General features: G+C 48.1%; 1 protein-coding gene across 3 annotated transcripts in view; it reads right to left on the bottom strand.

The window, feature by feature from the left end:
- Positions 1 to 11,852, bottom strand: part of si:dkey-24l11.2 (uncharacterized protein LOC100034462 homolog) — a 34,691-nt gene extending 22,839 nt beyond the window's left edge. For 2 of the 3 annotated variants that reach the window (XM_067973267.1, XM_067973265.1), the window contains exons 1-3: positions 11,784 to 11,852; positions 8,354 to 9,097; positions 2,032 to 2,091 (exon numbers count right to left, since the gene is read on the bottom strand). In XM_067973267.1, the coding sequence (XP_067829368.1) occupies positions 2,032 to 2,091; positions 8,354 to 9,085 (792 nt within the window). In that variant the 5' untranslated portion in view covers positions 9,086 to 9,097; positions 11,784 to 11,852. Of the gene's footprint in view, positions 1 to 2,031; positions 2,092 to 8,353; positions 9,098 to 11,021; positions 11,457 to 11,783 lie in introns of those variants that run through there. The other variant, XM_067973266.1, reaches the window with a different exon arrangement.
- Positions 11,853 to 12,380: the final 528 nt, after the last annotated feature.

Consider the following 12,380-nt stretch of genomic DNA (forward strand, 5'->3'; position numbering starts at 1 on the left):
CAAACATCAGAATCATAGAATGATACAGCACAGGAGGCCATTCGGCCCACCGTGGCTGTGCCAGCTCTTTGAAAGAGCTATCCAATTCGCCCCTGCCCTTTCCTCAGAGCCCTGCAAATGTTTCTCCTTCAAGTACTTATCCAATTCCCTTTAGAAAGTTACTATTGAATCTGCTTCCACCACCCTTTCAGACAGTCACTCCAGATTATAACTCGCTGCGTAAAAAAATGTTTCCTCATCTCCCCTCTGGTTCTTTTGTCAATTACCTTAAATCTGTGTCCTCTGGTTACTGACCCTCCTGCCAGTGGAAACAGTTTCTCCTTATTTACTCTATCAAAACCCTTCATGATTTTGAACATCTATTAAAGAGCCCCTTAACCTTCTCTACTCTAAGGAGAACAACCCCAGCTTCTCCACATAACTGAAGTCCTTCATCCCTGGTACCATTCTAATAAATCTCCTCTGCACCTTCTCTAAAGCCTTAACATCCTTCCTAAAGTATTGGCCACATTACTCCAGCTGGGGCCTAACCAGTGCTTTATGAAGGTTTTGCATAACTTCCTTGCTTTTGTACTCTATGCCTCTATTTATAAAGCTAAGGATCCTGAATGCCTTTCTAACAGCCTTCTCAACTTGTCCTGCCACCTTCAAAGACTTGTGTACGTAAACCCCCAGGTGTCTCTGCTCCTGCACCCCTTGAAAATTGTACCATTTAGTTTATATTGCCTCTCGTCATTCTTCCTAACAAAAATAAGGATGGGAAAAGCCCGTCAAGCCAACCCCATCCAAATACGATGAAATCTTGTACACCATTTGCCTACCCCTTAACCACAATCGCCTGCAAAAGGAAACAAAAAACGTGGCCAATTTAGGAACAGAATTCACGGTCACAGGGAACTAAGTTCCATCCCATTTCAATTGGAAATGGGTCCCGCTCACAAAGTGGGCTTGGCTTTCAATACTGAGTTGGCCTGTGCACGTTTCCTTAGGGCATTTATTGTGGGGGAGGAAAGCAACGGGACCCTTTCCTCACCAACAGGTTTTGACTCCCGGCTGTGGACAAACAAGGAAAGCAACCCACAATACATTTGTGCAATCACGGTCCTGAGGTTAGCACCTTACCTGCATTCGAGTGAAGGTTTCTTATAGAATCATACAGCACAAAAGGAGGCCATTCAGCCCATCGTGTCTGTGCCAGCTCTTTAAAGGAGCTATCCAATTAGTCCCACTCCCGCTGCTCTTTCCCCATAATCTGGCAAATCTTTTCCCCCTTCAAGTATTTACCCAACTCCCCTTTTGAAAGTTACTTTTAAATTTGCTCCCACCGCCCTTTCAGGCAGTGCATTCCAGATCATAACAACTTGCTGCTTAAAAAAAATTTCTCCTCATCTCCCTGCTGGTTTTTTTGCCAATTATCTTAAATCTGTGTCCTCTGGTTACCGAACCTCCTGCCAGTGGAAACAGTTTCTCCTTATTTACTCTATCAAAACTCCTCATGATTTTGAACACCTCTGTTAAATCTCCCCTTAACCTTCTCTGCTCTAAGGAGAACAATCCCAGCTTCTCCAGTCTCTCCACATAACTGACGCCTCTCATCCCTGGTACCGTTCTGGTAAATCTGCTCTGCACCCGCTCCAAGGCCTTGACATCCTTCCTAAAATGTGGTGCCCAGAATCGGACACAATACTCCAGCTGAGGCTTAACCAGTGATTTATAAAGGTTTCTTGGTTGTCAATCGTAAATTGTGACCTGATAAACTTTTTTTTTTGTGCAAGTACTAATCCACTAATACAAATATCAATTTGTATCACTGACAGCACTTAAAGGGAAATGAGACACAGGTGTTAGTCAGAGGGTTTTCTAATCACTAGCCCATTCTTGTTTTAAAACCCCTTCAGTTAAAAAGAAATTATCAGCAGGCAGGCTCAGCAAGAGGAAACTGAAGTGTGCACAACACTAGTGCAAAACACTTCCAGCACAAACCACTGCTCAACAGATCACCCGTGTGCTATTAGGAATATTACCTCTTACCTCCAAAGGATAATCATCTGGGAAGCAGATCTGAATATCTATCTCCTTCAAATCAAAGGGCTGTAAGAGAGGAAGAAAAACAGAATCAACATGTGGCAATGTCAGGGGCTGGCTGTGGGAAGCAACAAAATCAACAAGTTACAGTTCACTACACAGAACATCACAGGGCATTTTATATGGAGGGTGGATGGCCGTCGGGCAGGAAGTAAATGGGGCGGGGGGGGGGGTGGGGTGGCAGAGAAGAAGAAGAAATCAATGGACGAGTGAAAGTGTCGGATTTTTAGGAGATTCTTGAAGTCAAAGTGGTTTTAGAAGAGTGTTGCAGAATGCAGGGGCTTAGTAGCTGAAATACTGGCCGCCGATGGTGGTGAGGACAAACACCAATGTAGAGTCAGAGGATGGAGGGTGTGGGCTGAGATGTATAGTTGGAGGAAATTCCCTAAAGTAGAGTGAGGCTGTACAGTGAAACAAGGATAAGGATCCTTCGATTGGGCAGTAAAGAAAGGAAAGACTTGCATTTATATAGCGCCTTTCACGACCTCAGGACATCCCAAAGCGCTTAACAACCAATGAAGTACTTTTTGAAGTGCAGTCAGTGTTGTAATGTAAGAAGCATGGCAGCCAATTGGCACGCAGCAAGCTCCCACAAACAATGAGATAAATGACCAGATAATCTGTTTAAGTGATGTTGGTTCAGGGATAAATGTTGGCCAGGGCACCGGAGAGAACTCCCATTTATGTCCACCTGAGAGGGCAGACGTGGCCTCAGTTTAACGTCTCATCTGACAGTGCAGCACTCCCTCAGTACTGCACTGGGAGTGTCAGCCTAGATTTCATGCTCAAGTCCCTGAAGTGGGACTTGAACCCACGACCTTCTGACCCAGAGGCGAGAGTGCTACCACTGAACCACGGCTGACATTGTAGGGAGAAGAACAGGGAGGAAGTAGATCTGGATGAGGACAGGCATGTGTGTGTGGGACTTTGTATGGGAGAAGACTCGGACTGCAGAGGTCTGGATTATCTGGGGTTGGTGAAGAGCGGAGGCAAGGAGGCCATCAAAGAGAGCACTGAAACAAAACTTGATCCTTGAGGTGATGAAAGCATGGACAAGGGTTTCCGTAGCAGACAGGGCAAGTTAGGGGCTGAGGCAACATTCTGCAGCGTGATGGTGTTTGCGAAAAGGCAGATATGGGTTAGAAAGCTCAGCACAGGGTCCAAGTAACAGAGAGGGTTGATGTGGGCAATGTGGTTGATGTTATGCATATGGACTTTCAAAAGGCGTTTGATAAAGTGCCACATAATAGGCTTGTCTGCAAAATTAAAGCCCATGGAATAAAAGGGTCAGTGGCAGCATGGATACAAAATTGGCTAAGTGACAGGAAATAGAGGGTAGCGGTGAACAGTTGTTTTTTGGACTGGAGGAAGGTATACAGTGGTGTTCCCCAGGGGTCGGTACTAGGACCATTACTATTTTTGATATATATTAATGATTTGGACTTGGGTGTACAGAGCGCAATTTCAAAATTTGCAGATGACACAAAACTTGGAAGGGTAGTAAACAGTGAGGAGGATAGTAATAGACTTCAAGAGGACATAGACAGGCTGGTGTAATGGGCGGACACATAGCAGACGAAATTTGACGCAGTGATACATTTTGGCAGGAAGAACAAGGAGTGGCAATATAAACTAAAGGGTACAATTCTAAAGAGGGTGCGGGAACAGAGAGACCTGGGAGTATATGTGCACAAATCTTTGAAGGTGGCAGGACAGGTTGAGAAAGCTGTTAAAAAAGCATACAAGATCCTGGGCTTTATAAATAGAAACATAGAGAATAAAAGCAAGGAATTTATGTTGAACCTTTATAAAACACTGGTTTGGCCACAACTGAAATATTGTGTTCAATTCTGAGCACTGCACTTTAGGAAGGATGTCAAGGCCTTAGAGAGGGTGCAGAAAAGATTTACTAGAATGGTTCCACGGATGAGGGACTTCAGTTATGTGGATAGACTGGAGAAGCTGAGGTTATTTTCCTTAGAGCAGAGACGGTTGAGAGGAGATTTGATAGAAGTGTTCAAAATCACGAAGGGTTTAGATAAAGTAAATAAAGAGAAACTGTTCCCATTGGCGGAAGGGTCGAGAACCAGAGGACACAGATTTAAGGTGATCCGCAAAAGAACCAAAGGCGACATGAGGAAAATCTTTTTTTACGCAGCGAGTAGTTATGATCTGGAATGCGCTGCCTGTGGAAGCAGATTCAATCGTGGCTTTCAAAAAGGAATTGGATAAATACTTGATGGGAAAAAATTTGCAGGGGTACAGGGAAAGAGTGGGGGTATGGGACTAACTGGATTGTGCTTACAAAAAGCTGGCATGGGCTCGATGGGCCGAAAGGCCTCCTTCTGTGCTGTAACCATTCTGTGATTCTAGGCTTTGCACAAGCACAAACAGGCTTAGCCTAAACAAGGAGCCAAGGATGTTATTGAAGTCAGCGCCAGTGTACATAATTGCTAGCCAGGGCAGAACAGGATGGCTGCAGTTTTGTCGGTGTTGTGCTGTCGGAAGTTGCAACACACCGTCAGCGTTCTGTATTGTATATATGATAGCTAACCCAGTGCATGACATCATCAAGGGGTGGCAAGTAGATATAATAAACAAGGGAGCGCACAATAGAGAGCTGGGGTACATTAGAAATGGCCACGTGAATACAGGAGGAGATGCTGTGAGACAAGTAGATCTGGAAACACAGAGATGGACCACTGAGGAGAGAGTATTAAAGGCAGTAAAGAGCTCGAGGGAGACATGGAGAGAGAGCGAAACAAGGCTCGCAACAAAAATATATCCCTGTGAGGAGGAAAGACTCCACAAAAAAAAAAGGGGGAACCAACAATGGCTAACTAAGGAAGTAAAGGATGGTATCGGGTTGAAAGAAAAAGCACACAACATGGCAAAGATTACTGGTAAGCCCGAAGATTGGGAAAACTTTAAAAACCAGCAAAGGATGACTAAAATAATAAAGAGGGAGAAAATAAATTATGAGAGTAAACTAGCAAGAAACATAAAAACTGACAAGTTTATAAAAAGGAAGATGGTAGCTAAAGTAAACATTGGTCCCTTAGAGGCTGAGACTGGGGAAATAATAATGGAAAACAAGGAAATGGCAGAGGAATTGAACAGATATTTTGTATCTGTCTTCACAGTAGAAGACACTAATAACATACCAATAATAGTAGAAAATCAAGGGGCAAAGGGGAGGGAGGAACTAAAAACAATCACTATCACTGGAGAAAAAGTACTAGCTAAACTAATGGGTCTAAAGGCTGACAAGTTCCCTGGACCTGATGGTTTGTATCCGAGGGTCTTAAAGGAAGTGGCTACAGAGATAGTGGATGCATTGGTTGTAATCTTCCAGAATTCACTAGATTCTGGAAAGGTCCCAGCGGATTGGAAAACTGCAAACGTAACACCCCTGTGCAAGAAGGGAGTGAGACAGAAAGCAGGTAACTATAGACCAGTTAGCCTAACATTGGGAAAATGCTAGAATCCATTATTAAGGAAGTAGTAGCAGGACATTTGGAGACTCATAATACAATCAAGGAGAGTCTACATGGTTTTATGAAGGGGAAATTGTGTCTGACAAATTTATTAGAGTTTTTTGAGGAAGTAACGGGCAGGTTGGATAAAGGGGAACCAATGGATGCAGTATATTTGGATTTCCAAAAGGCATTCGATAAGGTGCCACATAAAAGATTACTGCCATGGATAGAGGAGTGCCGCAGGGCTCAGTGCTGGGGCCTCAACTATTTACAATATATATCAATGACTTGGATGGAGGAACAGAGTGTCTTGTGGCTAAATTTGCTGCTGATACAAAGATAGGTGGAAAAGCAAGTTGCGATGAGGACAGAAAGTGTCTGCAAAGGGATATTGACAGGTTAAGTGAATGGGCAAAAATTTGATAGATGGAATATAATGTGGGAAAATGTGAAGTCATCCACTTTGGGAGGAAAAATAAAAAAGCAAATTATTATTTGAATGGAGAAATACTTCAAAATGCTGCAGTACAGAGAGATCTGGATGTCCTCGTACATGAAACACAAAAAGTCAACATACAGGTGCAGCAGGTAATCCGGAAGGCAAACGGAATATTGGCCTTTATTTCTAGGGGGATGGAGTATAAAAGCAGGGAAGTCATGCTACAACTGTACAGGGTGCTGGTGAGACCACATTTGGAGTACTGCATACAGTTCTGGTGCCCTTATTTAAGGAAGGACATACTTGCATTGGAGGCAGTTCAGAGAAGGTTCACTAGGTTGATTCCAGGTATGGAAGGGTTGTCTTATGAGGAAAGATTGAACAGGTTGGGTCTATACTCATTGGAGTTTAGAAGAATGAGAGGAGATCTTACTGAAACATACAAGATTCTGAGGGCACTCGATAGGGTAGATGCTGAGAGGATGTTACCCCTCATGGGGGAATCTAAAACTAGGGGGCATAGTCTCAGAATAAGGGGTCACCCATTTAAGACTGAAATGAGGAGGAATTTCTTCTCCCAGAGGATCGTGAATCTTTGGAATTCTTTACCCCAAAAAGCCGTGGAGGCTGAGTCATTGAATACATTCAAGGCTGAGTTAGACAAATTTTTGATCAGCAAGGGAGTCAAAGGATATGGGGAAAGGGCGGGAAAGTGGAGTTGAGGTAAAAATCAGATCAGCCATGATCTCATTAAATGGCGGAGCAGGCTCGAATGGCCTACTCCTGCTCCTATCTCTTATGGTCTGTAGTCACACAGGATGCCACTGGTGACTGTCTTGATATCGTGGACTGGAAGCCAGATTAGAGGGAGTGGTGAGCACATTGTTTGGTGGCAATATGACAAGTTCAAGGACCCTGCAGAGAAATGCCAGGTTATAGACAGGGTAATAGTTTGCCATGATCAGAGGGATTGAGGGTGGGCTTTTTTGATGAGCAGGATGACGGTGGTTATAAAAGGGTGCGACCAAAGCTTGAAAAGGAAGGCGATGGACAGCCTGGTCTGTTCTGAATTAGTTGACCTCAGCCAAGTCAGAGGTAGAGGCACTTCAATCCACCTCAGTTCCCTGCCCTCGGAAGGGAAGAAAAACAATCACCCCAGACCAGCACTGACTGCTATCATGTGACGTCGGCCAAGGGTAGCATTGAACTTGGCTGTGACACCCTCCACAGTTCCACAGACTTACTGTCTGCGCTTTTATGATGAGTGGCCACTTAGTTTGAGGTTTCAGTGGGCTACCAGCATGGAACTGCGTCCAAGCACGAGACAGCGGCCTCCAAAAACAGGGAAAGAAAACTGGGATGGAGGAAGACATTTTTTCTTTGCTTTGCTCTATGGCAGGTAAATCTGATTAAAAGGAGGAGGCCATTCAGCCCCTCGGGCCTGCTCTGCCATTCAATTAGATCATGGCTGATCTGCACCTCAATTCCATTTACCCGCCTTTGCTTCATATCCCTTGATACCCTTAACCTAATAATAATCTATCCATCTCAGTCTTGAAAGCCCCGATTGTCCCCAGCATCCACAGCCTTTTGGAGGAGAGAGTTCCAAATTTCTACCATCCTTTGTGTGAAAAAGTGCTTCTTGATTTCACTCCTGAACGGCCAAGCTCTAATTTTAAGATTATGTCCCCTTGTTTTTGATTCCCCCACCAGAGGAAATAGTTTCACCGTACCTACCCTATCGAATGCGTGTAACATTTTGAACACCTCGATTAGATCACCCCTCAATCTCTCACGCTCAGGGGAATACAAGCCAAGTTAATGCAACCTGTCCTCGTAATTTAACCCTTTTGGCCCCAGTATCATTCTGGTGAATCTACGCTGAACGCCCTCCGAGGCCAATCCATCCATTCTGAGGTGCGGTACCCAGAATTGAACATAGTACTCCAGATGGGGTCTGATCAAGGCCCTGTACAACTGAAGCATCACTTCCTCCCCCTTGCATAAATTCCCACCCCATTTTTAGAAACCACCTCCAGGTTACATGACTAGTTGAGGCGAATAGCATAGATGCATTTAAGGGGAAGCTAGATAAACACCTGAGGGAGAAAGGAATAGAAGGATATGTTGATGGGGTGAGATGAAGTAGGGAAGGAGGAGGCTCACATGGAGCATAAACACCAGCATAGACCATTTGGGCCAAATGGCCTGTTTCTGTGCTGTAAATTTGATGCAATTCTATGTAATACTCTTTATGCTAAGCTGGACAAGCTTGCTCGTTCTGACAGCATGAAAGCCTTTCTTCCCCCCCACCATCCCGCCCCCCCCTCAGCCAGACACCACAGCATACCCAGTCTGGGTCTGTAGGTTCCACTGCAATCCGGTAGTAGGTCTGCTTCCCGTCTTCGCTTTCCTGAACGATCAGCTTGTCCTTCGGGAAACGCTTCATCAGCTGGCTGATCTCAGTCTCTCGGAGTTGCCGGGCAACCTCTTGGGTCAGCTCAGTCAGTTTGACCTCGTCCTTGACCACAGTGGGCCGGGGGACGGGCGGGCGAATAAGCGGCCCCGAAGGTCTCAGAGTGACCCTGACAGGTTCGGGGTCCGTGGAGTCTCTCAGAGGAGGAGGCTGCTTCTCAGGGTGCCAAAACCGGCACCGTTCTTCCATCACGCAGTAGCCAGACAGGTAATACCGACATGGCCTCTTCGGTCGATCTCGAGGACCCAGAGTCTTAGGCGTTCCAAACCTCGCCCGCCCATGGCTGATGAGGTCCTCGGCCGGCTTTATGGTGCCGCCGTCTGAAGGGTTTTCCGCGCCGCTCTGGCACTGGGTGAGGTTTTCCACCATGCCGCCACTCTGGTTTTCGGGCGGGCTCGGACCAACCCTTGGCTCCAGATGCTCGTGCAGAAACCGGCACCTCCGACCGAACTGGCAGTACTTTCCCCGAGAATAAAAGCGGCAGACAGGCGGGTGTGGATTGGCGCTTCTGGGCTTCGATTGAGACGTGCTGAAGATCCTGGTCTTCTCCGTGGCCTCGCTGGTCTTGGGCTGCGCCTCGGGCGCTGGGCTGGGACCTTCTTCCATTGCTCGCAGATTCTGTGAACAGAAATAGCAGCTCGTGTCAGCGGCAAATACCTGCAGCGATGTGTAGGCCTGAGACAAGCTGGTAACAAAAAGGGTGAAGGGCTGGACTTGTGCATGGAGGGCAATTGGCTCGACTCACCTCAGATTCACCTCACTGGGAGAGTTTTATCTGCGTTAAACAAAGGCAGCATACCGGAGCAACGGGTGAGGTAACTTACACACTCCATACAATGCCTGTACACCCTGGTCTCTGCAGCATTTTATGAACTGTAAGTAATCGATTGATTATTGACGATTGTTAATTTTACAGGTTAAGCCTTGGATTTGCTGAGGGGATGGGGAAGGGGAGTTGTGCAAAAACTGCAGTTTCAAGTCGTTGTTTTCGTCTCTTCGCACTCTTCCCTTGGAGAATAGTGTGAAGTAGTGGATGGATTCACAGGCTGATTAACAGTCTGACAGGCCGCGACGTGAACGCCATGGCTATAACCATCATTTTATCGGTCGACAGGCTGGTTAGTCCTATATGGCGAGAGGGTTTTATGGGTTCCCACAACCCATGCGATGGGGGGGGGGGCGCCACCCATACCCACCGGACACGAGTATCTCGCTGGATGTCAACCCAGATTTCAGAGCCGGAGCTCCGGTCTCCACAGGACTGTCTGGAACGGGGTTCGAACAATGCACCTTCTGACTCAGAGGCGGGACTGCTACCACTCGCTCCCAATTTCAAGTTAGAGCGAGCAATTTATAAAGAAAGCTGCTGCCTTTCACAATTTCGTAAAGGTTCTTGAAAATGTGGAATGTTGCTCCGGACCAGTTGAGTGAGCCTATGATGCTGAAGACAGTCCCTGGAGCCATGCATATTCCACATGCGCAGTCAGCCCTCTGCTATTTCACCAACCGGCCATTCTTAAAGTGTGCATTGACGGTGAATGTAGGCACACTGCCCTGGGAGTCATCACAGCCAAGTCCGATTATGTCCTCGCCCAACCACACACACACACACACCCACCCACACACATTTTCCAGTAGGGTTTACTGCATTAGCAATCAGGAGACACCAAGACCAATTACAGCAACTCCTCCAACTCCAGCACTGCTTATTTCAGGAATCTGTGCAAAACTGTTTAAAGGTATCTGTATTTCAGCACAGAGCAGTGATCAAACGTGGGACCGTCGTCGTTCGCATGGCTCCGTACGCTCTGCATTTATTCAGCAACACACTATTGGGCAATAAATGCTGGACTTGCCAGCGACGCCCACATCCCATGAATGAATTTTTAAAAATTGCAGACCTAATTTTCTTGGTTAATGAATTTGTAAAGTTTGGTTGCCAATCATAGAGGATAATTTACCATATCACCGGGTGCTCCATTTGCACTCATGTCCTGTCCCCTCCCAAACACACACATACAGAGTCGCTGACCACCGCCTCTTGTGCACTCAGCACTGGCAGATAAGCAGCATCCTTGTTTACAAATCCTCATGGTCATCGAAACTTCAAAACACATCAAAGTTGTATAATTCATGTCTGCATTTTCTAATTTTCAAAACATCTAGTTTTCTCATTTGGCTAGATCGTCAAGCACTTTTTTTTGTGTGTGTGTGTGTGGGGTGACGAATCATCATGTGGGCTGAGAGTTTGTTGCTAGAGACCTGGAAGCTGGCGGCATATCTGACAGTCGTTCTGCTGAAGGAATTCACACCATGAGCAAAACGAGCAGTCTGTCACACAGAAAGGAGGGGAAGTTGAATGGACTCAAAGATTATACTTATTAAGAAATCTTTGTGGCAGCACATTATATTTTCTTATCTAAAACTTCAAAACTTTCATTTGGGGGGTGGGGGGAAGCAAAATGCTGCAGACGCTGGAAACCAGAGACAAACACTAGAAAAAGCTGGAAACTTTCGGCAGGTCAGGAGAGGAGAGACGGACCTGCTGAGCGTTTGAGGAAATGTCCAAGGGCTGAAACACCTTTTCTGTTCTCTCCACAGATCCGCTGCTGAGCGGTTGCAGCGTTTTTCAGTGACCGTGACCTGGTCAAACCCATTCTCACCCCGGCCTGCTCCAGGTTTGGGAAACGGCCTCAGCAAACACCACCCCCTCCCCGGCCATCATCCCCATCCTCTCTCCTGACCGGTTCACTTGAACCCCGCTGGCTTTCCCTTTCAGTGAGGCTCGGAGTCCCGCGGAGAGAGGGCGCGAGGTCACCGGGCTCAGCATTAGCACCAACGGGGAGGGAGGGAGGGAGGGGGGGGGGGGGGGAGATAAGAGGTCCCGCCGAGGGAGGCAGCAGCAAGCAGGGGTCCGGCAGGGGACCAAGAGGCGAGTGTCGGTGTCACATTCAGGCCCCCAACCCCCGGGCAGGGTCAGTCAGGGGGGGGGGGGGGGAACAAATCGAGCCCGCGGGCCGACGGCGCGGCTCTGGGGGGGGGGGGGGGGAGACTCGGCCCCCTCACCGCCGCTTCTTGACTGACGTGCGGGGCCTCCCACATCGCCTCGCCTCGCCCCGCCCCCCGGGGCCGGCGCTCGCTCCCCTCTCAATCCCGATCCACCGACCGGACCCCCGCTGACGATCCGGATTAAAACCGTCAGCATTCCCTCCGCACGATTCAGGCCCGTTTCAGCACCGACTTGGGATTTAAAGCCGTTTCCCTTTCTCCCCCCACCCCGCCTCCGGGCGGAGCCGCCATTTACCTGCTACAGCCGGAACCACAAAACCAACGGACCGGCTCCCGCCACAATCTCTTCCCCCGGACGAACGGTCCCAGCGGCAACTGCGCCTGCGCGGCACCCGGGGACCACCCGCGGCAACTGCGCCTGCGCGGCACACGGGGACCACCCGCAGCAACTGTGCATGCGCAGTGTCGTAGAACCTGAACTTGCAGCGCTGGGAGCGTTAGGACGGAACGGGCACCCAGCAACGGGAGCGTTAGTGCAGAATGGGCACCCAGCAACGGGAGCGTTAGTGCAGAATGGGCACCCAGCAATGGGAGCGTTAGTGCAGAATGGGCACCCAGCAATGGGAGCGTTAGTGCAGAATGGGCACCCAGCAATGGGAGCGTTAGTGCAGAATGGGCACCCTGCAACGGGAGCGTTAGTACGGAACGGGCACCCAGCAACGGGAGCTTTAGTGCAGAATGGGCACCCAGCAACGGGAGCGTTAGTGCAGAATGGGCACCCAGCAACGGGAGCGTTAGTACGGAATGGGCACCCAGCAACGGGAGCGTTAGTACGGAACGGGCACCCAGCAACGGGAGCGTTAGTGCAGAATGGGCACCCAGCAACGGGAGC

This window comes from Heptranchias perlo, chromosome 38 (assembly GCF_035084215.1).
Source record: "Heptranchias perlo isolate sHepPer1 chromosome 38, sHepPer1.hap1, whole genome shotgun sequence".
Taxonomy (NCBI): domain Eukaryota; kingdom Metazoa; phylum Chordata; class Chondrichthyes; order Hexanchiformes; family Hexanchidae; genus Heptranchias; species Heptranchias perlo.